At 44.0% G+C, this 27,634-nt stretch overlaps 1 protein-coding gene across 2 annotated transcripts in view; it reads left to right on the forward strand.

Annotated features, from left to right (window-relative positions):
• The window catches only part of SLC24A3 (solute carrier family 24 member 3), a 510,137-nt gene that overhangs the window by 468,997 nt on the left and 13,506 nt on the right, over positions 1 to 27,634 (forward strand). The window contains exons 10-16 of one of the 2 annotated variants that reach the window (XM_054541619.2): positions 1 to 68; positions 1,991 to 2,026; positions 2,242 to 2,402; positions 3,165 to 3,426; positions 11,358 to 11,524; positions 14,900 to 15,014; positions 16,648 to 16,760. The exon at positions 1 to 68 is cut by the window's left edge and continues 66 nt beyond it. In XM_054541619.2, coding sequence (XP_054397594.2) covers positions 1 to 68; positions 1,991 to 2,026; positions 2,242 to 2,402; positions 3,165 to 3,426; positions 11,358 to 11,524; positions 14,900 to 15,014; positions 16,648 to 16,760 — 922 coding nt within the window. The remainder of the gene's footprint in view (positions 69 to 1,990; positions 2,027 to 2,241; positions 2,403 to 3,164; positions 3,427 to 11,357; positions 11,525 to 14,899; positions 15,015 to 16,647; positions 16,761 to 27,634) is intronic. The other variant, XM_024238868.3, reaches the window with a different exon arrangement.

Genomic DNA, 27,634 nt, shown 5'->3' on the forward strand with positions numbered 1-27,634 from the left:
ATTGGCCAACAATGCTGAAATTGATGACAGCAGCAACTGCGACGCAACTGTGGTGCTACTTAAGAAAGGTAACCAAGGAGAGCACTTTGGGGTCCAAGGCAGGAGGATCACTTGAGGCCAGGAGTTCAAGACCAGCCTGGCCAACATGGCAAAACCCCATCTTTACTAAAAATACAACAAAATTAACCGGGAGTGGTGGCCCAAGCCTGTAATCCCAGCTGCATGGGAGGCCGAGGCAAGAGAATCGCTTGAACGCAGGAGGCAGAGGTTGTAATGAGCCGAGATTGCTCTATTGTACTCCAGTCAGGACAACAGAGCCAGACCCTATCTCAAAAAAAAAAAAAAAAAGAAAGAAAGAAAGAAAAGGTAACCGAGGAAATATTGTGTGCGAGAAGAAAGTGCTAGAATATGAGCCCATCTGCCCACTCTCATAGCCACACATGGCGTGTCCCAGCTGGCCTTGAGAGGACACTCCCTGCCCCGAGAGAGCAGAAGTTTCCAGTCCTCCAACCCTCTCTTTCACTACAATGTCATGGAGCCATCTCATACCTGGTAAGCCCCTTGGAGCTCAGAAAGCCCCCTGGAAATTCCCAGGCAACACATTTGCTGGGAGTGCTGCAGAGAACAGGATGGCAAAGAAAAGGAGACCCTAGGTTCTGAGATAGGGTTTTGGTTGTGTGACCATGAAGCAGGTTATGTAACCTCTTGAGCCTCAATTTTCTCTTCTGAAATATGATAATCATTTTTGTAATAAGCAAAGTAGATAAATATGTGTCAGAGTTTAGCGCAATGCTCTATAAATGACAGGTGTTGTTAGTGTATTATTAGATCCAAATTCACTTTAAGGCTACATTAACTCAGTTTCCAAGCTGCAAACAGAAAAGTACCTTTCTCTTCAAAGTAATTCTTATATTCGGTTGAGTCTTAGAAAACAGCTGAGATACTAAGGGAAATTATATGGCGCTCTCAAATATATAATATTTTTTCTAAGAGGAACTCAGAAAATTATCATTTAATTTTGCCTGGAATGTGTTTTTTGTTTAATTTTTTAAACTTTTCTCTTGAAATATGAGAGTTTATTTTTTCTTGGTCCCATATGGTTGTTTTGCAGGAAGAAAAAAAAGAAATTAGAAAGGTTATTTTCAAATACATCTATGGGTTATTTTCAAATATATCTCTGACATCACTGCATCATTAGATTTTCAAAATTAAATATTTGATGTATTTTTCTGAATGATTATACATGTGTTTAACAAATGACTTAGGTGATTTAGTACCATTTCACATGAGGATTTTATTTAGTTTCTTCTCTTCTGGGTAGTTTATAACCATAAAAGGAATATGCCAAAGAGAGCTACCTAGTATTAGCCAGTGTTTCCAGAGATCACTTCATGCTTTAGTGGCTTGGAAAACAGGAGCTAGTACTACAAGAGGCTGCAGCGAAGTACCCTTGAACTGTGTGCATATACAGCTCATTCATAGAGAGGGAGCTGGATCCTTCGTGCAACATTTTTTTTAGGCCTTCTGGTGAATTATCACACAGGATTTGCCCCAAGCCACCCTTCTGACCTCGGTTCTCTGTAACATGAACAACTCACCCACCCCTTGTCAGCTCTGCTCATAGACTGGGCTGAGGGAATGTGTACATTTCACCACTATGTCCTCCAGTGCAGAACTGCACTAATGTCAATTCAGTAGCATTTAACAGCTCAGTATGAATATTGCTGACATTTGAAGAGCATATAGGGTACAAAGTTCTTGGAGTCTTCTCTGTGCCCCAGATCTGAATGGTGGGAAAAGAATCCTTTAAGGACAAGGAGGAATTCTCTTATTGTATCATTAATTCTTACCATGTCAATGAATGAGGCTTAAATTGTTTCAAGTCCTTTCAAAAGATTTAACATGAACACCCATGGAAAGGAGATTTTGACTCTTGTTCAAAATTTGCTCACTGCAACCCTTCCTGGCTGGCTGGATGAATGGAAAGAAGGAATGAGGAAAGAAGAGTGGATGGATGGATGGATAGGTGAGTTGGATGGATGGAAAGAAGAATGAATGCATGGATGGGTGGAAGGAAGGAAGAAATAAGGAAAGAAGAGTGGATGAGTGGATAGATGGATGGGTGAATGGATGGGAGGAAAGAAGGGAGGAAGAGAAAAGAAGGGAAGGAAGAATAAATGAATGCCTCTTTCGTGCTCCTGGCCTCAATGTTATTTTACCTTATGTTTTTCGTTTCCCTAGCAAATTTCCACCGCAAAGCATCAGTGATCATGGTGGACGAGCTGCTGTCAGCCTACCCACACCAGCTTTCCTTCTCTGAGGCTGGCCTTCGAATCATGATCACCAGCCACTTTCCCCCCAAGACCCGGCTCTCCATGGCCAGTCGCATGTTGATCAATGAGGTACCTGGGAAAGCACTGTCCACTGACCACTGGACAGGAGTGGGAAACTCTGGGAAGGAGAGAAGGTTTCTTGTTTGAAAGAAGAAGCACCTAACTCAAAGTTTAACACCGCAGCATCCCTCAGCCATTTCATAATCTTAGTTCCCTGGGCCAGCTGTGTATCTGGCCCTTGCTCTTCCCTCCACATGTTGAGACATGGACTAATTTCCATTTATATAGAAAACTCCCCTGTTCTTCTCCCTTTCACCCACGTTTTTCTTCTATTCTTCCATTTGAATAAAGCCCCCTGATGTGAACTTGCACAGAAATTGTTTCTAACTAACGGTTACCTTAGTTTAAAGTAATCCAGAGTCCCTGACTTGAATTTTGCTGTGCATTCCTTTTCTGGAGTATAGCCTTATTGATACACTAGACCAAACACAGTTGTGCAGCTTTCTCACATAGGGACCCAGGAACTCCTGCAGTCTGGGGAAGAAAGATGACACCAGAGTGCACAGAGTGTCAAGGAACTGCATATCCCATAAGAATTTTCCTCTAAAGGGATTTGCAAGTTCTAATGGGTCATAAAAGACTAGTCTTTCCTCCCAGATGGAAGTTGTCTGGCGTTGGTTATCACATTGAGAAGCCCCTTAAAACTTGACTCCAGGGCCTTCTGGAAGCATATCGTCAGCTGCCAGGGAAAGATCCCAACAGTTCATGTTCTGAGCGTAAGGTATTTGCAATCCCTCTGACCGTGGTAAGAGTGTGCCTTTCTCTTTCCAGAGACAAAGATTGATAAACAGCAGGGCTTATACCAACGGGGAATCTGAGGTGGCCATCAAAATCCCAATTAAGCACACCGTGGAGAATGGGACAGGGCCCAGCAGTGCCCCAGACAGGGGCGTGAATGGGACACGGAGGGACGATGTTGTGGCTGAGGCTGGCAATGAAACAGAGAATGAAAATGAGGACAATGAGAATGATGAGGAGGAAGAGGAGGATGAGGATGATGATGAAGGACCATACACGCCATTCGACCCCCCCTGTAAGAGGTTCTATGTCTGGGCTGGTGTTGGGAGCTATTTTGAGCCACTGAGTAGATGCCCTTGACTTAGATGATCTTTTTACCATTCAATTTTTTTAAATCTCTGTATGAACATGAGAATATGTATATCAAGTCTCCTTTGGGCAGGGCTTTGTTGTAGAAGTTCAAAGATGGCCAAGATGGGGGTCCATGATCATTGGTTGAAATGTGAGCTCTTTAATCAACTGTGTTTTGTGGAAGTGTTACTGAAATGCCAGGGATTTGTTCTAGGTCCTGCTCATCAGTGCACAGAAAGCCAGTCACTGAGACAACGAATATTGCCAGGGAAGAAGGCTTTAATCAGGTGCTGCAGCTGAGGAGATAGGAAATCAGTCTCAAATCCATCTCGCTGACCAACTGCAATTGGGGATTCATATAGCAGGGAAGGAATGTAGCTACCTTCCAGCAAGCAGGAATTAGGGAGAAGTAAGGAAGAGGAATTGCTCCGCAGGAATTAGGGATAAGTAAGGAAGAGGAATTGCTCCGCAGGAAATAGGCAGTCCATCAGGCATCATGATGAAGGAGAGATCTGACTCCTCATTGTCCAGACACAATGATCTGGTGAGTTTCAGTTCTTTGATGCCATCTGGGAGGCCTAATAGTCCATTTCCTGAGAAAAGAGCTCAGAGAAGACAAATGTAAGTTTCGCAAGTTTTAAAGCTGAGAGAGAGTCAGTTTTCATATTAATTCAAAAGAAACTATAAACATCAGTTCTATGGGACAGTTGGGCTGGTTCCAGGGGACAGTCTTATCTTACTTAGCTGTTCTGCAGGAACTTTTGGTATGAAGGAAGAAATGCCCATGACCCGTGTGGGCAAGGCAGCTTGGTGCACAAAAGGAGAGGCACGTCACTCACCTCCACCCATCCCATTGCACCTAGCTGGGAGAGCTGTCCTGCCAAGGCCAGCCCTGGTGGACATCAAGGCCTGAAGCTTTCAGGACCTCAGCCACCAGGGTGGTGTCCTCCTCTCCCAACTGCTGCCTCCAACAAGGACTTGGTTGTTCCAGAAACTGTTTCACCCCACCCCACCCATTATTGGAGCAGGTGGACCAAACCCAAAGAATTCAGCCTATTTGCTGGACCTTTCAGAAGCTTCTGGCTGTTTCAGGGAAGAGTACACTAGTCTGATTCACATTGACTGTCAAGTGTGTGAGGCTCAGTATACATGTGCAGCAACCTCTTTGGGATGTTTGAATGTGCAGGATTATGGGAGGAAACGTTTGATCCACTTGAAAGCCCATTTAATGGTAGGGCATGGTGCCGAGTGTCAGAGTCCTGTGTTAATTTCGGATGCAGGGTCTTGCTGTGCTCCAGGGGAGCTCCCTTCTGTCCAGAGGACAGCAAGTAAAACTTGAACCAGAGATGCCCCTGTGCCCACTCAGGGCACCCAAGATCTCAACCTCATCAAGAACTTATCAGAAAACATTCATCCAGATTCCTATTCCCCCAGGTCCCTTACCTCCCACCCAAAGCTAAATCATTATTTGTTAGTACGTTATCTTCATAGAAAAAATGTACACTTGTTCTTTATCCATTTTGCCACCATCAGATATATTTCTTGGCAACCTTTCCTATCAACCAAGACAAAAACATCTTAAGAATTAAATGACAAAACACTCCTTTCCTCCCTTGTAAACCCTTCCATTCATTTTCTGTTGCTGCATAACAAAATACCACATATTTTGCAGCTCACAACAAGACCCACTGATTAGCTTACAGTTCTGTAGGTCAGAAGTCCAGCTGGATTCTCAGTCTCACAGGCCGTAATGAAGATATAGCCAGGGCTACATTCCTTTGCAGAGGCTCTGGGAGAAATCATTACCAGGCACCAGTTCATTGTGGCTGTGCAGGTCCTTGATGGCTGTCAGCTGGGGATGTCCCACTGCTCCTAAAAGCCCCAGAGCCCCTCCACCTTCACCTGGATGTGTGGAGCTCTTCCCGCCATCATTCCTAATCTCTCTGGCTCCCCTTTTGCTTTTGAGGACTCTTTGCAACTAGATCAGGCACCTGCACAATCTCTCTACCTAAAGGTCAACTGTGCCATACAACACAGCAGAGTCACGAGGCTGATAGCTCATCCCACTCACAGACCCTGAGAATCTTAGGGACCCGTGTCTAGAATTCCACTTACTCAACCCCTGTTTTCAGAGTCCGCCATTAGCTGGCCATAACCAAGCTCCAGTAATGCTTATTTCGCTAAACTCTTTCACTAATTAAACAGTCGAGCCAGTGGAAGTTCTGTAAGTGACCAAGTTCTATGTTAGCATCTTGGGAGCCCAGAATCCCCAAGTGCACCCCTCCAGGGGACAATGAAAGATGCGTGTGTGAGATGAGACCAGGTCTGGCCCAGTGCCTGGGCCTCGTTACTGATTGGGACCAAGCACCCCCTTCAGATCCCTGGTTCCATATTTCTCTCCTGGATGAGAGCTAACTGTGGGGTTTCAAGGTCTTTGAAACTCGTGCTCGCCACCCTCTGTCTCACTGTGATTAGGTTGCAGATGACGGAGGCCTCCGACCTTCCAGCCACACCTTCTGGGCTCCTGTGTATGAGGAGACATGGCTGCAGGCATCTCACCCCCAACAGATGCTTCACCTGAGGCTCAGGAACCCCACATCCCCTCCCGTGTCCATCCTGAAGCACAGGCAGGAGACAGGAGACTATACTCTGTGTGGTCGTACCATCCCGTGGGGTCTCCATGTCATTCGAGGGCTCCCAGCTGCCAAGATAGAAAGCAGAATTCCAAGTTCTTCTCTAGCAGCCCTTCTCACCAGGGCTTCCTTAGTGAAATGCACGTTCTGATTCAGGAGGTCTAGGGTGAGGTCCGAGTCTGCATTGCTAATCAAGAACCGGCTTCCCCCCATCCTGTGACACTGATGCTGCTGGTCTGTGTGCCACACTTGGAGCACCGAGGGGCTAGAGACCTAGAGGCACTCAGCAATCTTCCCAGTTCTTCTAAGATGCGGGAAAGCCTGATTCAGAGCCCGGGTCTGCCTTTGAAAAGAGTGGGCTCCCCCAATTACAACTGTCTCTTCCCCTCCACCAGCTGCTAAGGAATCCCAGGCCCGGAATTAGGAACTCCATTTTAAGGCAAGGGGACTGAATGTCCAGCCAGGCCCTCTTCCTGGGGCAGGCAGGCAGGCCTCTGCTTATGGGTGAGAAGCCTGCGGGGTGCTTCTGGCCAGCAGAGGGCATTGAGAAGCCAGGGAGTCAGTTCTGGGATCCCCAGATGGGTTCCTGTCAAGTCAAGTTCCTGTGGCCTAAAAAAGGTCCGTCCACATGATGAGGACATTTTTCTCTCTCATAGTCATCTTGCAAGGCATGAGTACACTGTTTCTGGTATCCAGCTGCAGTGCTTTCTTCTCTCAGGACTTGACTATAATGGATATGATGATTACCAAGAAAGTAATTATTTAGGAGTATGTGAATACTGTTGTGAGTTCATATATGTACATATATGTACAGTGTGCAATTTCAGATTGATATAGTGTTAACATGCACATGTATACTGTGTACACTTAATATATTGTATACATGTATAATATATGCACAGATATTAACATATTTATGTTTATATATGTATATACTATATTATAGGTTATATACACACAATATACATATATACATCTACACTTGGTATATGCACATACATACATATAAAGGTGCAGCTATTGTTATCTCTTGGGTGAAGAAAACCTAATTGTTGACAGACAGCAAAAGAAACCTTTTCATGTGTATATAGGTGAACACACTTCCATGGGAAAGAAAAGCTAGAAGGAAATACACCAAAATTTAAGTAGGTTTTTCCAAAGCAAAATTATGTTTTTTCTATTTTTTTTACTTTAAAACAGTGTACATTTTTATTACCGATATTATCAGAACAAATGTATATATTTAGGTCTAGGTCTAAAATACTGTGCAATAACTTTTTGTCTCTCTGATAGAATTCAGCTTTCTTCAAAGCTGACTGAGGAACATAATTTAGAAACAAATCCTTTTGCTTGTTAAAGCCAAGTCCAACTCAAAGTGATACTATCATGCTTACGGGCCGGCTCAGGCCCGTGGCTTCAGCTCTCAGCTGCTGGCTGACTTTTGTGAAATCAGGTAATCACCAACACATCTGGTCCATGGTCAGGGAAGTTTTTTCCCTTAATTCATTGCTGTACCCCCAGCACCTGCAGCAGTGCCTGGCACAAAATGGCATAGAAGGCATTCACAAATATTTATTAAATGAATGAATGAAGAATAAACCTATCCCCCTTGTTGCTCTATTTTGACCCAATGGTAATAGAGCAGAAGATGGAAAAATGTCCAGAAATGTTGTTGACTCAAAGAGGAAAGGAAACCTTTTTAACCCCTTTATTCAGAAATGGAAATTAAGGGCTGGGCATGGTGGCTCATGCCTGTAATCCCAGAACTTTGGGAGGCAAAGGGAGGATGCGGATCACCTGAGTTCAGGAGTTCGAGACCAGCCTGGGCAACATGGCAAAACCCCATCTCTACGAAAAATACAAAAGTTAACCAGGCATGGTGGCACACACCTGTAATCCCAGCTACTCGGGAGGCTGAGGCAGGAGAATCACTTGAACCTGGGAGGCAAAGGTTGCAGTGAGCTGAGATCGCACCACTGCACTCCAGCCTAGGCAAAAGAGTGAGACTCTGTCTCAAAAAAAAAGGAAAATTAAGACCAGCTAAAATGTGGGTGATCTTTATTTGACTGCCTTTGTTCCTCAAAATCATTTTTAAAAAACACCTTATATTTGTACCTTATATGTTATATTTGCTGCATTACATTTAAATATATGATTCAGATAATGCTCATTGAATTTCTGCTTTTAAGGTTCTGTTGTTACAAAGGGGCAATAACTTAAAGAAAGCATATATGTCATTGAAAATGATGTTTTCCAGATGTAATGCCCTCCCAGTGTCCAGTCAGAAATTTTTAAAGCAGTTGATAAAAACTCAAAATTCACTGGCACTAACTTACACTTCTTACAACTTTGTCTAATCAATATCATTTTCCAAGCTCTTGCACTCGTAAGTTCTGACTTCATTTTTTTCTTCCTTCTTTTTTTTTATTTTCTGAAGAATGTGAAAGCCAAGTTGGGATCATTTCTCTTCTTCTTCCTGTGTTTCTTTGTAATCTTTGATTGCGTGTGTATTTTAAACTAAACCAACTTTCTCTGTCTGTTTGAGGGCATCAGCCATATGGAAGGCCGTTGAGGGGATTCTAGGAGGTTCCACATGGGTAAATGCCTTATCAGCACATTGCAGGATTTAGGAATGTGCCAAATTCCAGGATGCATTTGGGAACCAAAGAGCTGGCTATATCCTGGATTCTGCAGCACCTGGAAGCCCCTCTCCAAACAACTCTCAGCCAGGCTTCTTGGTTTACAAAGCAAGCACAGTCTCTACGTTCTCATCATTCACTTGACCATCTCCAAATCTTAAATCTAACAAGACTCATAGCAGCTAATAGGAAAACACTTCTCCTTTCTTACTATTTTTTTTTGTTTGTTTGCTTTACTCTCTACTTGTAAATTGGATAGCCTTAGATTCTCAAAAACAAGTAATTTTCTTTGGTCTGTCTGATTAGATTGTTCATAATAACATTATTACTACTACTGTTATTGATATTTACTGAAAATGCAATATAAGCCCTGCACTATCCCTGCCTTTCAATCAGGTGCTAAACAAGTGAGAAGACCCCTGTTCTCATAGACTTTATTCTAATTTGAGGGAGACTGAAAATAAATTAAGAAACAACCCTGATGGTTTAAGACAGGAAATATTTGCATGAAACGAATAAAAATATTTGCTAGGAAACAAATAGAAAAGCAGGAGTGAGATGATGAGGGTTATATTTAGATTTATCTGAAGGCTCGGTGACATTTGAGCAGTGAAGTGGCCTGCGTGACAGGGCAGACTCTGCCATGAGAAGATCCAGGCAGAAGACCTGCAAGGGCAAAGTCCTTGAGGCAGGAAAAGGCTTGGAGTGTCTGAGGACAGAAAGCTAGCCAAGACCAGGGAGTATGTGAGCAGGGAGAGTGGCAGGTGGGGCAAAATCAGGCAGTGCCTTACAGACCATGGTGGGGAGACCTGGTTTTACTCTAAGGGCAGTGGAGGCCAATGGAAGGTTCTAGAACAACTTGGTTTTTGAGACTCTTTCCTCTGGCTACTGGTAGCAAACAGATGGAGGTAGGATAGGCATTGGAGCAGTAGTCCCCTTAGGAAGCCAGGTTGTCAGCCAGGCCTTGGTGAACCTGGCCCCAGCGGAGGCTGTGGGGATGATGAGATGGTGGGAATGTCCTGTCAGGTTGCCAGGGTTGGCTGTGGGGGATAAAAGAAAGGGAAGGATCAAGAATGACTCCCGGGATTTTGACTGGAATGACTTGTGAGCTCATGTTGTCGCAGCCCTCGTCCTAATATCATCTCATTTAATTCTCCCAGCAACTCTGTGAGCTCAGTGCTGCTGTATACACATTTCACAGATGAAGAAACTGAGGTGTAGAGAATTTAAATAACTGAGTCATTCAACTCATAAGCCACAGAGCAGGGACCGGAGGCCAGCACCATCTGATGAGAAGCCCCTCTGCCTCCCATAGACACTGTGCCTCGGCCCTTTAAGAGAGGCCGGAGGGTGCCAGAAATAATGTTAGATACTTTTTCTATCTATGCAGTTTTAAGAAACTATTTGGAGATTGGTAGGATATATGAAACAAATTCTGGATACTGGTCTAAAATTATAAAATACATTTTATTAGACATTTAATTACTGTTCAAATGTTATAAAAATTCCTCCTTAACTCTGGTGGGAATATAAAATGGTTCAATCATTTTGGAAAACTGGCAGTTTCTTATCAAGTTAAATAAATACCCACGTTATGACTCAGCAATTTTCCTGGGTCTTCGTCCAAGAGAGATGAAACATGCCCACAAAAAGACTTGTACAACAATGTTCATAGTCACCTGGCTTGTAATACCCTCAAACTGGCAACAAACAAATGCTCACCCACCGCCATATGGATAACAAATCGTAGCACATTCATAGGAGGGAATACTACACAGCAGTTAAAAGGAATGGATCACGCAACATGAATGAATCTCAATCACATTATGTTGAATAGAAGAAGGAAGGCACGAAAACATCCTATATGGTTTTATTTATTTGAAGTTGGAGAACAGTAAAAACAATATCTGTGGTGGTAGAGGGTGAGGGTTTGACTAGAAAGAGGCACAGCAAACTTTCTGGAAGGTAGAGGCACTGTGTATCTGGATTACATTGAGGAATACATGGAAATATGTTTGCATATTTCTTTCTAGAGGTGAATTAGCAGTTAATCAGGATAGTAATACAGGTCTAGGGAGAGCCTTCAAATCCTCTGAAGATTCCGGCGCGCTGACAGACGATGCTGAGAAATTCCACCAGGTGGCGCTGCGTTCGCTGACGCTTTATTATCGGGAGAAAACGTGGAAAACAGAAGCCCACCCGAGGTCTTTCTAGCTCCCCACCCCCATTTCTACCCCCTGCACTTACACACATTCCACCTCTTTTTTGACCTGAGTATCCTCCTCTCTTTTCCCACCTGGCCATCTGCCAAACCATCCCCCTAGCCTGGTATTACTAAGAAGTGATTCACCCTCTCATTTCGGAGACCTAACTAGCAGGTGGGCAGTGGATAATTTTTTTTTTTTAATTCTGTTTGGTGTTGCATGTCAGGTTTCGTTGGTGATGGAAAGTCATTTGAATGTTCTAGGAAAAGAGCAATATAATAAGGTTTAATTCTGGGGAAAGCAGTACAGACACTTGGCAGAGCAGAGAAATAAATCTAACTGGGGTTCTTCGTTATTTTTTTTCTTTTTATTTCTTTTCGGCCTTTTTCATTTTTCCAGCGGGTAAACTGCAAACAGTGAAATGGGCGTTCACCTGGCCTCTGAGTTTCGTCTTATACTTCACTGTACCCAACTGCAACAAGCCGCGCTGGGAGAAATGGTTCATGGTGACGTTTGCTTCCTCCACGCTGTGGATCGCAGCCTTCTCCTACATGATGGTGTGGATGGTGAGTGCAATCGGGACCCCATGGCACTGTTAAATCTCTTTAGAGGATAAAGAAGGGAATAAGAGTCAGGGTTTCAGCCTATAACTGTACTAGTCAGCTATTGCTACAATAAGCTGCACAACGAACCACTCCTAAACTTAGTAGTTTAGAATTGCAGGCATCGATTCTCCTGCTCACACGTCTTCAGGTTGACTGTGGATTCATTAATCTTAGCTGGGACCTGCTATGCAGCTCTGTTTCAGGCTTCAGGGTGGTCATGTTTGATTCAGGCAGTAGGTGGGTCCATGTCTACTCCACGTGTCTGCTCATTTTCTTTGTACCAGAGGCTAGCTACCTGGGGTATGCTCTTCTCACAGTGCATCATTAGAATGCAAGAGAGTACGTGGAAACACGAAATGCCTCCAGGGTCTGCGCCTGGCCCTGACTTACCATCACGTCCACTCACATTTTACTGGCCAAGCCCCACATCAATGGCATGGGGGAAATGTACTCCACCTGCTCCAGTGGGAAGAACAGCCATGTCACAGGGCAAAGGACATGGAGGAAAGGCATAAAGAATTGGGAAATGATGATCAATCCCTGTCGGCATCTTAGTTTCTTCAACCAGACAATGAGGCATTGCGTTAGGTGAACACTCAAGGGTCCCTTCTGAGGCTAAAATAATGACTCAATGATTCACATTGGTTGATTGACATTGACTGGCATTAGTTGATTGACATTGATTCAGTGGCTTTGACATTAACAAAGCCATTTTAGGAAACCCAGCCTTCCAGAATGCATTACCCATTTATGGCTATACTTTTTAACTGGGGAGAAATTCCAAATCATTAGAATTGGACAGAAATTAAAAGGCATGGCAAAGTGATGCAAATCCAAATTAATCTTGCCTTGAGTGTTGGACAGAAATGTAATATAAATTCTGGAGAATTAAACTCAAGAGCTAAAAAGAAGGTTCTGAAAAAGATATTTTGGTAGGACCAAAAATACCGAGAAAAATTTTGTTACATGGATTGCAAATTTGTAAACCTGATACAACTAATTCATAATCATCTCTTTCCTCAATGTCACAAACATTTTTTTAAACCCAAGTTTTATAGCCAGGGGTTTCTCTCTCATCCTGCAATCACTAATGTTTTCATCTGACATACGCACCAAGAGCCACCTCCTATCTGGGTTTGGGGGACCGTGTTGGCTGTCCCTGACCTTAAGGTGCTACATGATTTTCTGTGCAGTCCCCTAATCAGCAGGCTAACTGACCTGACTCATCTGAGGTTCAACCTCCTTCTGTTTGCTTCCTTTTCCTCCAGCGGAGGTTCTAATAAGTCCCAACCAATGCCCAGGAGTAGGGAGAAAACTAGGAGAAGCCGGAGACCTGGTCCCAGCCACCTGAGCAGTCTGCTCCCCTGAACTCCAGACCCAGCCACAAACATGATCATGAAAATGATGAGCCAGAGGCCAAGCCTGGCTGAGCCAAACCAGATTCCTACAGGGACTGAGCTGAGGGTTAAAAAGGAAAAACAAGGTTTGGCCAGGACGCTGGTAGCTTCATTTGCTCCAGAGCAACAAAATAGAAACAGCGTGTGTTTCTGCAGCTCACTTTCCTCCCTGGAGACTGGAAGTCAGAAAGCCCTGTGGCCACCCCAGGTTAAATTCTGTTCAGTTCTGCTCAGTACTGAACAGAAATGAGCTGCATTCTCTGTTTGAAAGGAGGCAAGGCAAGCATCTCTATGGATTTCACTCACATCCCCCCAGTCTTTGAACAGGGAAGGAGCGATTGTGGCCTTTGGAGTGAAGTCAGGGTTCCGGGTGTAGGTGTCTGTCAAGGGCTGCCCCAGGAGGAACTGTGAGAAGAATGTGCTCCTTACAACATGTGCTTTGCATTTCCTGTAATTTTATGGCAAGTGAGGGAGATCAAGTGGCATCCTAAAATGAGCTGACAGTTTCAACTCTTATGAGTTATCTTCTCGGGCCCACATGCAGGGAATGTGTCTCTTTTTCCACTTACCTCTTTTTTTGCCACCAGCTCCGTCATCATCTGCCTCATCAACTGCTTTTGTTTTTTTAAGCATGCTTGCATTTGCTTTTTCTATATTTGCATAAATTTAAGCGGTACAAGTAAATTTGTTACATGGATATATTGTGTGATGGAAGTGACGAAGTCCTGACTTTAGTGTATCCATGACTGAAATAATGTGCATCGTACCCATTAAGTAATTTCTCGTCACCCACCCCGTTCATTCTGTGCTGAATTTAAACTGGGGTGGCCTCTGGCCTTCCTGTTTTTCAGTCTCCAGGGAGGAAAGTGAGATGTAGAAACACAACATTTCTGACCCCGACCCTTCCGAGACTCCACTGCCTATCATGCCGCACCCCATGTCCAAGTGTACACATTACGTAGCACTCGCTTATGAGTGAGAACATGCGGAGTTTGACTTTCTGTGTCTGAGCTGTTTCACTTAAGATGATGGTCCCCAGAAGCTATTATAGTGAAGAAGATGTTGACAAGGACAGCAAATTGCTACCAAGCTTCAAGGAACAGAGAAAAGGAAATGCTAGTTATGGCTTTCCCCATTTTTTTTCTTTTCTTTTCTTTTTCTTTTTTTTTTTTTTTTGTGAGACAGGGTCTCACTCTGTTGCCGAGGCTGGAGTACAATGGCACTATCACAGCTCATCGCAGCCTGAACCTCCTGGGCTCAAGCCATCCTCCTGCCTCAGCCTCTCAAGGAGCTGGGACCACAGGCATACACCACTGTGCCCAGCTAATTTTTAAAATTTTTTGTAGAGACAAGGTCTCACTATGTTGCTCACGCTGGTCTAGAACTTTTGAACTTAAGCAATCCTCTCAACTTGGCCTCCCAAAGTGATAGGATTACAGGCATGAGCCACCGTGCCCAACCTTAGAGTTATGCCTTTTCTGACGAGTATGGATACTGTCAAATCCAGCCCCTTTGCAGTTCTTCTAAATTCCCATTGTGCATCCCCCCTGACATGGATGCTCAAATTCCAAGCAAAGCATTCATCCATTCTGGATGCCTCAGGGCCACCCGTAGTTCAAATATTCTGTCCCAATATTGCCTTTTTCCCAGAAATTCTATTTTCTCTTCTCAAACCACCCACCTCACCTGAAAAGAACAAGTGAAAAGGCCAATGTTTTGTTGGAAAGTTTGGGTCCTATTACAGCACTGTCCCCTGACCTGCAGCCCCAGTCAGCATCCACATAGTGCTTGTCACTCTCTGTATTGATATAGAGAGCAGACATTGCACCCCACAGAGATAGCCCAGACCATAGCCTGTTGTGAGTCTCCATCAGAAGAATCATGGGCAGGTGGGGCTTGAGTTGACCCTCAGCTGACCACCTCTTCCTGCTCCTTCTAGGTCACAATCATTGGTTACACCCTGGGGATTCCTGACGTCATCATGGGGATCACCTTCCTGGCTGCTGGGACCAGTGTGCCTGACTGCATGGCCAGCCTCATTGTGGCCAGACAAGGTGGGACTTCCAGTGGCAATGGGGAAGGAGGGAGGGAGGGAGGAGGAGAGGGAGGGAGGGAGGGAGGGAAGAAAGGCAGGAGGGAGAAGAGAAAGGAGGGAGGGAGAAGAGAAGGAAAGAGGGAGGGAGAGAATGAAGGAAGGAAGGAAGGAAGGCAGACAGGTGGGCCTCTTTACATGGGGGGCCCACCGGGTAATTAACAGGGTTTGGAAAGAGGAAGGGTGATGCCGTGTTGGTTGAAAGGTTTCCTAGGCTCAGAAGAACAGAGAAATAATCCAGAAGGTCCTACCCTTGAGGAAAGCTAAGACATTTCCTAGGTAGCACCCATACCCCTTCTGGAGGCTGTATCACCATCCTTCTATTATTCAAAGTAGGAGGAAATGTACTGACAGCTAACCTTTACTGAGTAAAGCATGGTAGATGCACTACCTTATTTGATTTAAACAACAGCTCTGTGAAATAAGCACAATCATACCCCCATTTTATGGACAAGAAAATTGAGGCTTAGAGAAGACAAGCCTCATCTCTAAGGCTGACCCACCTGCAGTGCCCTCTGAGTGACGGGTCCCAGAGGTCAGTTTTCAGAGTGTGACAGATCCTTCCCTCCTTCAAAGCCAAGCTCACAGGCTCACAGCTCACCTTCCCAAACAGATGCCCCAGATGGCCACACCCTTCTGCAGCACTCATTCTGACGCATCTGCCTGATTTATGCTGGAGGGCATTTGTTTCAAACAAATGTGTGTTGAGCTACAAAACTTAGCTCAGTGTCCCATAGACGTCTTCATGAAGCTCTACTATTGTCTACACTATTGTTCAGTTATTCCGAAGAAGGCCTGGAGACAGTGCAGGGCAGTTGGAAGACGACCCAGTGTGCAGGTGTGAGCTCGGGAGTCACTTTCTAGCATGGTTGAGTTTATTCCTTTCCATAAGGGTGTCTCAGAATCTCCAGAATCCTTGAAACCATCTGTATTAGTGCGTCTCACATTGCTGTAAAGAAATACCTGAGGCTGAGTAATTTATCAAAAAAGAGCTCTAACTGGCTGATGGTTCTGCAGGCTGTACAAGAAGCATGCCAGCATCTGCTCGGCTTCTGGGGAGGCCTCAGGAAACTTCCAGTCATGGTTAAGGTGAACGGGAAGCAGGCATGTCTTACACGGCAGGGTGGGGGGAGGTGCTACACACATTTAAATAACCAGATCTCACAAGATCTCACTCACTATCACAAAGCTGGTACCAATGGGGGATGGTGCTAAACCATTCATAACAAACCACCCCCATAATCCAATCACCTCCCGCCAAGCCTCACCTCCAGCACTGGGGACTACAATCCACATGAGATTTTGTGGGGACACAGACACAAAGCATATCACTGTATTTGGTTTTTTGAATCACTTATATTCAATCAGTGATGATATTTGAAGTAAAGGTCAACCATTCAATAGAACGTGTGTTTCTATGTTTTATAATTCGTGTCATCCTTTCACGTGGGTGATGGCCTCGAAAGAGAAGCACATATGTGAGCTTGCAGAACCACTCTCTGGCTGTGAGATTAAAGGCTTGGGAGAGTCCTGTGTGGGGCCCTGCACTCTCCTGGGTTCCCTTCCCTCTCTTAAGTGACCTCTTGTCCCTGCAGGGATGGGGGACATGGCCGTGTCCAACTCCATTGGGAGCAACGTGTTTGACATCCTGATTGGCCTTGGTCTCCCCTGGGCTCTGCAGACCCTGGCTGTGGATTACGGATCCTACGTAAGTGGTTTTCTCCAGGACATCTCCTGAAATCCAGGGCTACGTGACTCTGTTTTAACAGCCTTGGCCACAGGGTCTTTGTCTCAGGGAAAAAGGGGTATAGAAATCGTAATATTCAGGGGAAAACAAATTCTCCTCGTCAAAGGCCTTACTAAGTCAGGCTTGCGGGGACATTCAGGACTTTAGAGCAGGGGCCAGCAAACTTTTTCTGTCGAGGGGCAAATACTAAATATTTTAGGTTTTGTGGGCCAGAGGATGTTTATACAGCTCTTCAGCTTTGCTGCTGTAGCAGAAAAACGGCCATAGACAATAAATAACCAAACGGACATGTCTGTTTCAATACAACTTTCCTAACGGAAACTGAAGTTTGAATTTTATATCATTTTTATATGTCATGATATATAACACTTCTTTTGATTTTTGTTCCAACCATTTAAATATGTAAAAACCATTCTTCACTCATGGACTATGCAGAAACAATTGGTGGGCCAAATTGGGTCCATGGGTCATAACTTGCCAACCCCTACTTTAGTGTACTTAGACTTGCTTCACCTTATTACAGGCTAAGTGATTCATGTCAGAGAGACGCTGGAGAGATGACATCCAAGTTGGCCACTGAAAGGGCATCGCCCTGGCGGGGAGCGGGGGAAAGGGTCACAGAACTCCAAATAACTCTTCTAAGTTCTGCAGCCCACAGGGTGAGACTTTGCAGTCAGGCTCTTATGAATCGAGACACATCAGCCAAATTCACAAGAGTTTGATGTCTAGGATAGAATGTCAACAGATGGTAGTAACAGATGGTAAGATATATAAGGCTGTGCAGAAAGCATGTGCTTATTTTGGATGATATGTTCTCTATATTCCTGGAGAAATATCTTATGTGGGAATTATTTTGGGCATCCTATGACCATCCCCTAATTCAGGGTTTCAGGAGTACTCACAGATTACATTCATGGCTAAGGTTTATTATAGCACAGGATATGGGATAAAAGGAGCTGGAAAATGAAATGCATCAGGAGAAGCCCAGCGTGGTCAGCTGCAGGCCTCTAATTCCTTCCCTAATGAGTCACACAGGAAGTGCTTTCTCCCTTGCGGGAAACATGCACGAGATGTCTCTATCCAGGGAAGTCCACTGGAGGCTGAGGCTTTTGGGGAGGGCTGGTCAAGTAGGCACATTTCTGCTGCATGAACAGCCATGATGCCTGAATCTCAGAACCCCAGCATAGATACCAGGTAGACATTATAAAGTTTGGGAAATCATTGTGACAAATTGGTACAGCATGGCCTATCGCTTCTGGGGTACAAACCAATGTCATCAATTGTAGCATCCCAAGGGTCACATTCATAGGGGTTGGCCAAAGGTCAACCATGGTTCTGGACTCTCCTGGAGGTATGCAAAGATTAAATAACCAGGTCTACTGTGTCAACAACTTTCGCACAGAAGGTCAAATTATGGTTTTATTTTTCAGAATAAGTGTTGCTAGCTACTATATTACCAAAAACCCCAAAATTCCACTGGAGTAGCCCAACACGGGTTTTTTACTCAAATTCCACTGCAGATGTTCCCATCCTGGCAGCTCTCGTGGCTCTTCCAAGCAGAAACTCAGGGTTTGTGGCACAGTCCATCCGGTGGTTCTACCATCTTGAAGTCCTTCTCCCATAGCTACACAGAAAGCAGAGAAGGCAAGGGCATGGAATATTGTGTAGATCACTTTCTGATGAGGCCTGGAAGTGGTGTCTGTCCCAACTGTTCCCATCCCACTGTCCACATAAGTTACATGTACCCACTTGGATGCAAGAAGGATCCAGGTAATTAGGTTAGTGTTGTGCCTGAAATTAATATAGCCACATGTGGCTTGTGGCTGACTGTTGGACCCTGTAGCTCTAGAGGATTAAATGGCAATCACCCAGAGTCTAATCCATAGATAACTATTGTTAACATTTCAGCATATTTTTCTTTCTCTAGGTTACTTTGTATAGCAAAGATCATCCTATATAGGCAATTTTATACATTGCTTTTTATACTTCCTGTTATAGCAAACGTTTTTTCGTCAAAGTCTCATTGGAAACATCATCTTCAAGGTGACCTATTATTACAGTATATTCCAAAATGTACTTAATCATGCTGCTGCTCTTGGACACTTACGTTGATTCAAACCTTTCACTGTTGTAAGTAGTGACACCACAGACATCTTTGTACATTAATCTATAGGTTTTAGAGTTGTACATAAATCTATACTTTTCAAGTTTACATTTCAAGTTTTTCTTTAGATGATTTTTCTCCGTGTTAGAAAAGTTGTATAAAAGATTGTTTTCCAGAATGACAATATTTTTTACATGGTTATTTGTCCAGATTCATTCCTGAAGTTTTGGGACAGCTTTATGACACCCTCATATCCTGACCACAGGAAGCTCCATGAGGGCTGACATTGAGCCTTTCACATGTCTGTCTTCTTCGTGGCACACAGTATGGGGCAGGCACATACTCAAGCCATGAAAAACATGTTGAATAAATGGGAATCCGTGTTTAGCTCTCCCATGGCCTTTGCATTCACTTTCACCAGCAGCGAAAGTTACCTTTCATGAATTAGAGGGACACTTCAGGTCCAGGCTGAGACACGAGGGCATGAATAACCTCGTAATTTGGTGCCCCCCAAAACATATTTTTATTAAAAAAAAAACATTAATTCAGCATTTACTTTCAAGATGAGATAAATGCTTCGTGAGCAAAGGGTGGAGGCGGGAGATTACTGGTTCCTTCAGTAACGCAGTCTTCCCTTGTTATCAAGAAGTTCAGCTCTGAACTCAAACTTGCATATCATGGTGTGAACAAAAGCTTCGCAGTTAACACAACCTAACTTCCTTAAAAAATATTTAGTGACTTTATGTCGCTACTCAGTCATGCTTGACAAGGAAGCCAATGAAAATGCTCCTTAGCCCGACTCAGAGTGCTGCATACAGGGGTCTGATGAACCCATTGGCAGTCCATCTGGTTTGCTCCTCAGCTTGTTTCACTTCCCCATTTACCTCTTATCAAAGTTATGAGGAATTAAAAATCAGACCTATCTGAATTTTAACTGCTTTTTGTCCCTCTGTTGAGGACTAGAAGACAATGGCTAAAAAACAGACATCAAAAAGAAGAAGAAAAAAAATACCTGGGCTCTAAACAATCTGAAAAATTCATCCCTGAATAATATATTTTCACCAGGATGACTCTCCAGTGAGGGAGGGACAAGCAGGAGCAGAGAATGAGAAACTTTCAATGTCCTTCAGATCCATGATGTTATTTCTTATTTTACTTTGATTAAAGGGGACAATCATAGAAGGTGAAATCAAAAACTTTCAAAACAAAACTAAAACTCACCCCAGAAGCAAACCAGTTTATCTTACTAACTTTGAAATCTTCCTGACTAGACGTGGATATCAGGCCTGAAATTCCAACTCGATTCGGCACACCATAAATCATTCCCCTAATGATTTCTCCTCCTTTCCTCTCCTTCTGACATTCTCCCAATACTCTTTAAAGAACAAAAAAAATTAAACATTATTCTTCTATCAGTAATTCCCAGAGCTATGAAAGCATACTCTTTCCAGATCTCAATGTCTACTGACACAGTGACATCATGAAAACAAAAATTCAGGCTTTAGTGGATGTTTCGCCCAAATTCATGTTTCTCATCTGAAGATGACATAATTGGATCACTCTGGTCATTCTGCTGGAATTATACAAGGGCCACATTAAGTCTTGAAATTGAAGATCTACTTTATCCTTGAAGTCAAGGGGGAAATACAGGAGAAGAAACCACTCTGGCTTATTATGATCAATAACCATGACACGCACAAGAGTCCTCTTGGGGGAGACTTGGTTAGGAAGACTCTAGAGACAGGTGTGTCAAGTTGTGCTTCCATCCAAATGCTGTTGTTTCTGTAATCAGTGAAAAAAAAAAAAAAAAAAAAAAAAAAAAAAAAAAAAAAGATCGTTTTATGCCAGGGATACAAACATCCAATGCAGACCACTCTTTTGAAAATAGAAAATCAATAATATAATCAATAAACAGTTTATGAACTCCAGGGAAGTCAAGGAGATTCCATTTGATATATAGTGTGAGGTAGGGATTCAATTTTATTGTTTGGCACATGGATATATAGTTGTTTCAGCACCCTCTGCTGAAAAGGAGATTTCATTTTGAGCTTTAAAAATTCAATGGAAAAATTTCTGGTTAGCTTATTTTTCAGGAATAATCACAACCTAGGAACTACTAGGAAGCCATGATTTGGTTAAAGCTGTGAATGTTGCATTTCATAAGTAATGCTAACTTTCACTATTTGGAAAAGTTTTTATCTTGAGTCAAGACTAAAATGTAAATGAACAAGAAACAGGGAAGGATCAACCTGGTGAACTGAATCGGGGAGTGAGGATCATAAAATCAGCCCCAGATCCTAGTGGCATGCTTTAATATTCTGCTTTCTCCTTATTCTACTCAAGTAGTTGCTCTCCTTCCTTGAGAGGGCATTTAATAAGGGAAGAATCCCTGTGAAGAGAAGAACCCCAAATTCTCCCCACATCCTAAATCTTCTAATCCTTCTAAGCTCTGCCCAAATACATCCTCACACTGCACATAATCTCTTTCCACATCTCTGTTGACCAATCCACATTCCTCCTTGTTTCACAGTTATTAACCACATCTCTCTCTGCTGTTAGAATCTGAGTTTAAGACCTCATCCACTTAATGTCTGCCACTCACACTGCACCAATATCCATCTTACACATAGAAGGACATTTTATTTGTTTAAATAGGAATAAATTTTATTTTTTCAATTGCAGGAACAAGCAATCCCTTTGTACATCAATAGCTCCTAAGATCTTTGCCATGTGTCAGCCCAGTTAAATAATTTATATTAATGGTGGTGATCCTGAGTCATTCAAGAAAAAGTTAAGTTAGATCTCATATCCTCTAGGATACACATCAAGTGTATGATCTATTTCAAAGTGAAATATTTCATCAAAAATAGTTAAGGAACTAGCTTATAGAAAGGTAGACTTTAATTTTCCTGAAGCCTTTGCTTGTACAGACTATGCTGCTTTGACTAATAATGTTAGATCAAAATAGTAACAGTATTTGGCCCAACCAAACAATGCCTTTTGGTTTGCTTGGAAGCTGGGGGTCCCAGAAAATGGCCCTCTGAATCCAGACTACCTCACAGAGGGGGTTACAAGGGCCCCGACCAAGGGCTTCTTTCTTTCTCTAGCTCATCCTTCAGGTCTCAATATAGATGTTGAACTGGGATTTCCCAAGCCTGGACCAGATGTCATGCCTGTGTTCAGCAGTTCTTATCAAAGTGCTTACCTTTACCCCTTGGTCTGAGTCTCCCTCTGGAGAAGTGACCTCCCTGAAACAGGAACTGTGCTCATCTATGCATTTATTATTTCCTTTGTGCCTAGCACAGTGCCTGGCACTTGGAACATATTCCACAAATATTTGTTGGATGGATGGATGGATGGATGGATGGATGGATGGATGGATGGATAGATGGATGGATGGATGGATGGATGGATGGAGAGATGGATGGATGGATGGAGAGATGGATGGAGGAACATGTGTGAGCAAAGAAGAACAAAGCAGTAGGGTGACTTGAGAAGAGAGTAGGGGGGCAAGCACAACAGCAAAAAGAATAGCTAGAATTCACTGAGCATCTACTCTGCACCAGGCACTGTAGGGACACTGTATTCACACGGTCTCCTCTAATCCTTCCAACGCCTATATAAGGGAATGATTATTCTTTCAACCGGGGCTTATTATGCACCCACTATATGCCAGGAACTTGTCAAGGCAATAGGGATTCAGAAGTGAACAAGATAGACAAGACCTTTCCTCTTAGAGTATACATTGAGTGGGGAAGGATAGACAGTACATATGTGAACAAATGCCTGATTGCACTAACTTCAGAGGACAAAAGCCTTATGCAGATGATGAGATGAAGTGATGTTTTAGAGAGAGAGGTGCAGGTGTCACTCTGTATTTACTGAACAGGAGGTTGAGTTCTGTGGAGTCATGAATGACAAGAGCCAGCCATGGGAAGAGAGGGGTGTGTGGAGAGCAGAAGAGCATTCTGAGAAGGAACTGTACTTGCAAAGGCATCGAGGCAGGATGTGTCCTAGAACAGGAGACATGCTGGGCAGAGGTAGTGCAGAGTAAGGTGGGCAGGGGTCATACTGGACCGCCAAGACTGGGCTCAGGTTTCATGCTAAATCCAATATAGTTCTTAGCTCAATTCTGCAGATTAGGAAACCAAGGCACAGAGGTTAAATCACACAGCCAGAAAGAGGCAGAGAGGAGTGCTTTCCTCAAAGCACTGACAACTATTGCCAAAGCAAGTCATGCCACAGCAGTCACCCATGCATAACTCTGGGCTCAGAGGAGAAATTTCAGACCAGATCCATCCCTGAGTTTGAATCTTTGCTAAAAGACAGGGCAGGGTCTGCTTATTAATGCTCAGGTGGCTTCAACTTTATATAAAGAAGTGAAGAGCTAGAAGGAGAGCAAATTCTGATCCCCAGTTTTCTATCCTAAAAGTACCAACAGGCATCATGGGGGCTGTATTCATTGCTGCCCTGGGCTGTGGTAACTGATATTTCTACAGGGATTTTCTGTCTGATGGTTGGAGGAACCGCTCTGGATCCTTTGTTCAGTCCCTGGTCCCTCTCTGGCTCTCTTTGGGTGCCTTCAAGTGGTCAATTCCTCATGCTCAGCCACACTGGGCAGGGTGGGGGACATCACCATGGAACTCATGCCGAAATGCAGACGTTATTTGGAAAAATAATCCCAGGTTCATGGAAAAGCAAATCTAGGGCTTATTTGCTGAGAGCATTTTGATCTGCCCTCTTCTCCACCACAAGCTTTTCCTAGGAGAGGCTTTATTTCCAAAATGACACTCAAAAGCCTCTTTTCCTGTAGCATGGTAGTGACCGCATGACATCTTTCTGCATCTCTGACATCAGAACCGAGCAGCCACTGTGGGTTTAATGGCCTCTCCTAACCTCACAAGGGACCTGCCAACAATTTTGAAGCAATTTTTCCATCTCATCTAGATGGGATTTCCAAGTTATAATTATCTGATAATTACCATCCGGACAGCTGTTTTGTGCGTGGCATTAGGTTTAAGCATTTGGCAGGGAAGGATGAATGTAGTTTTACAGATTTTGACATTTCTTAACACTTTGTGGCTTGCTCAGAAGGCAGCTAGTTACCTAAGTGCCCAAAATAAGAAATCTTTCTAAAAGTCAAAGTTTGGAAAATGAGCACTTCTTGTTCCATTATGGTGATGAACGTCTGTTCCACAAGCTTTACGAGAGCTGAGAAAGTCACCATGCAGGCTCCAGGAAGCCAGGGAAAAACTCATATTTCTAAGCTAGTGCTTAGAAATGTAAAACAAATCTGAGATGCAATGGAGGGAGGGTGTCTGTCTTTCTCTCTCCAAGCAAGAGACCACCAGAGTCCAGAAACAACAGAGACAAAAAGAAGAGCTGTCCAGAAATATTCTCACCCCCCACTGTCTGCCTGGTTTATTCTTTCTTTGACCAAGTGTTAATTGAGTGCCTACTGTGTGCTGTGCTGGTGACCACTAGAGATGGTGCAGTAAGCAAGACAGGCAGAGGCCTATGCTCCTGGACCTACAGCTATGGAAGGAGAGAATTGCACAAGCAATTCCAAAACAAGATGTGATGCCTGCTTTCCTAAGGGCTGCCTATACGGAAGTTTAGATAGTGTGTGGCAGTGATTGGGGTATCTGGAATGCTGGGGAGGAAATGACAGTTATTCTGAGAATCCGAGATTATCAGGACAAGCAGGTGGAGAGAGGTGAGAAAATTTTTTTCCAAACAGAAATAAGAGCTTGTAGAACACCAAGATATGGGAAGACTTGTTGCACTGAAGGACCCAAGGGCTGCTTCTGTGACTGGGGGGAGTATGGGAGGGGTGAGGAGTTGGGGAGCTGAAACAAAGTGGCAGAAATGAAACTAGAGAGAGAGAGAAGCTGCGTGGTAAAGGCCATGGTAATGGAAAGAATGAAGGGTACACAAGAAGGAGAGATACAGTCATGTATGCCTTTTAGAAAGGATGTTCTGACAATTCCGTAGAGAAAGCATTGGAGCCTGACAAGACTGATGGCAACAAGTTCAGCTATGAGGCATTTGCAGGAGAGAGAAAATAGGGTGATTGGATTAGGATAGTTGTGTCTGTTAGCTATGGTTACCATAATGCTAAGTAACAAATGGCATGCATCCATTAGCGTATATTTCTCAGTCATACCTTTGTGGCTGACAAGTGTATGGCTGATCTGGGCTTGGCTGCAGGCTTCATATGAGTCTGTTCCAAGTGCCTCTCATTCTCTTTGGACCACTGGCTTCTCAAGACACAGCCTTCTCATGATGTGTCTCAAAGAAGACACATCATGTTTTGCCCTTCTCAAAGCAAGAGCACAAAAAGACACACCCAGCTTCGGAAACACATTTTGGATTCAGGCTCATATCAGGTCAGCTAACACCATTGGCCAAAGAGTATCACACAGCCAAGCCCCAAATCAGGAAGCAGAAAAATGCATCCACTCACCATGAGGCTATGGAAAGTGTGTGGACATAAAACCTACTACAGGGAGAGGAAGTGAGACCAGCAGTTCACTCTACCTCCACAGTAGCAGTAAAACTGGAGATCAGTGGAAAGCTAAGCAAGAGACTACAGAAAAAAATAACAGGACCTGGCAATTAGTTTAACTTTAGCCCCTAAACAGCTGTTCATGCTGAGGTAAGTCGGGAAAGGCAAGGATTTTGTAAGCTATTGCAAAATTTTCAGGTGTTATTGTAACTACGACTGAGGATTTTAGCAAGGCAAGGGCATGATTCACTTTACATTTTAAGATTACATTGGATGCTGTTTCTAAATGCAAAGGAGGCAAGAGTGGATGAGGGGAGACAGGACAAGGAGCCGATGACAAAAAGAGATTCTTTTTAAGGAAGAATTAATAAGATTTTCTGACAGATGTATGGAGAGGATGAGAAGGAGAAAAATCATAAGTAACATGTGATTCTTTGCTTGGGCAACTAAGTGTATTGTGGTGCCATTCATGGAGATGGGGAGACAAGCTGGAAGATGAGGAACACATTTAAGATGAAATACCAAATGTTCCATTTAGGACAAATAAAGTTTGATATGTTTGCAGGTCATCTGAATGGAGATGTCAAGTAGGTAGTGGAAATGATGGGTCTGAAGTTCAGAGGCAAGGTCTTGGTTGCAGGTATGAACTTGGGAGTCAAGAGCATTAACTGCAAGTAACAAAGTAAGAAGGTAAGTGTAGATAGAGGAGAGGGCCTAGAACATGTCGTGATGTTGGATGGGGGAAGAAACAAACATTCACTGAAGGAGACTGAGGAAGGGCCAGCCAGGGACAGGGAGAATCAGAAGAAAGGGGGCCGCAGGGCCAGAAGAAAGTTACAAGGATGTTGGAGCAACCAAGTATATCAGACTTTGTCCACGGTCCTTCTTCTAAGGCCAGCACTTTCAACCAACCATCACCTCCTCCAAGAAGCCTACCCTCAGCCAAATTTAGTACCTGTATGACAGCATGGGGGTATATTCTATGATGTGCATGCCTCCCCCTTAACTCCCTGAGGGCAGAAACTGTATCTTACTCAACTTGTGCTCCTTAACACCTAGCAGAGGGCTTTCTGTGGAATGACTCAATGAACCCATCAGTTCTTGATGTCTCCTACGTCTTTCATTCTCACCTTGTACGGCAACCATTCCCAATTCAGGCTCCCAGCACCAGGACACTGCTCCCTCTGCTAGAACCAGTCTTCCCTTTTCTGCAAATTCCTTCCCACCCCCCCAGGGACAGTAGGGTGCTGGAGCCAACTCATATAGCCTCCAGAGAAGCTATCATGTGCAGCTCTTCATAGCTTCCTCTGGCGATGCCACGTTGGTAGCTTGAAATCAGCCATGATGGCAGTATTTACACCACAGAAACAGGACCATGTCAGAAGGCCACTGCTAGGGTCTCCTACAAACTATCACCACAGGACCTAGATAGGTAACTTGGGGATAATGTGGTGAAGTCTTAATGAATGAGGCTTCTCAAGGTTATTCAAACAGAGCTCCTGGGAGGAAAAGTATCACCACCTAATCCCCTTAATCTTGACAATTGAGTTTCAGGCTCTATGTTAGGAAAATTAGGTGATGCCTGGGGGAAGGAAGGGTTCTTCCAGATCCTACTGTGGAAGGGCTTACCTGGAAAGCTGAATAAGTCTCTCTGTTCATCACAGTTTAGGTCCCTCAGAAACTATTCATTTCTAAGAGGAGGATCCAGGGTGAAGAGTTTATTGAGGGGGAGCAGTATGAGAGTGGAGAGGGAGAAGGAGGGAAGGCAGCCCACAGCAGCTGTGCTAGCAAGACTATTACCACAGTGGGCAATCAGGGCTGACTTCCACAGAGGAAGCTCTGGGAAAGAGAGGACAGCCTCTGTCTCAGAATGACTCCATCCGAGGGGCAAGGGAGCTGGGGGGTTTATTCACCCACTCCTCAGAGTCACTGGTGGAGAACAGCTTCTAGGATTGTTCATTTCTTGGCACTTCTTTGGTTCAGGAGAAAGTCCTAAGGCACCGAGGCAGGAATGGCTGTTGGGAGGCAGCTGGCACCCACCAAAATGGCACCTCAGGGAGATGGGGGGATGTGGGTGAGTACTGATGGCAGCTGCTGCAGGGGCATCTGTGATTCTTAAAGTTCATTCAGGACTCTTACAAACATGGTAGGCAGACATGGTAAAACCCTGTCCCTACTAAAAACACAAAAATTAGCCAAGTGTGGTGGCACACACCTATAGTC

This window comes from Pongo abelii, chromosome 21 (genome assembly GCF_028885655.2).
Source record: "Pongo abelii isolate AG06213 chromosome 21, NHGRI_mPonAbe1-v2.0_pri, whole genome shotgun sequence".
Classification (NCBI taxonomy): Eukaryota; Metazoa; Chordata; class Mammalia; order Primates; family Hominidae; genus Pongo; species Pongo abelii.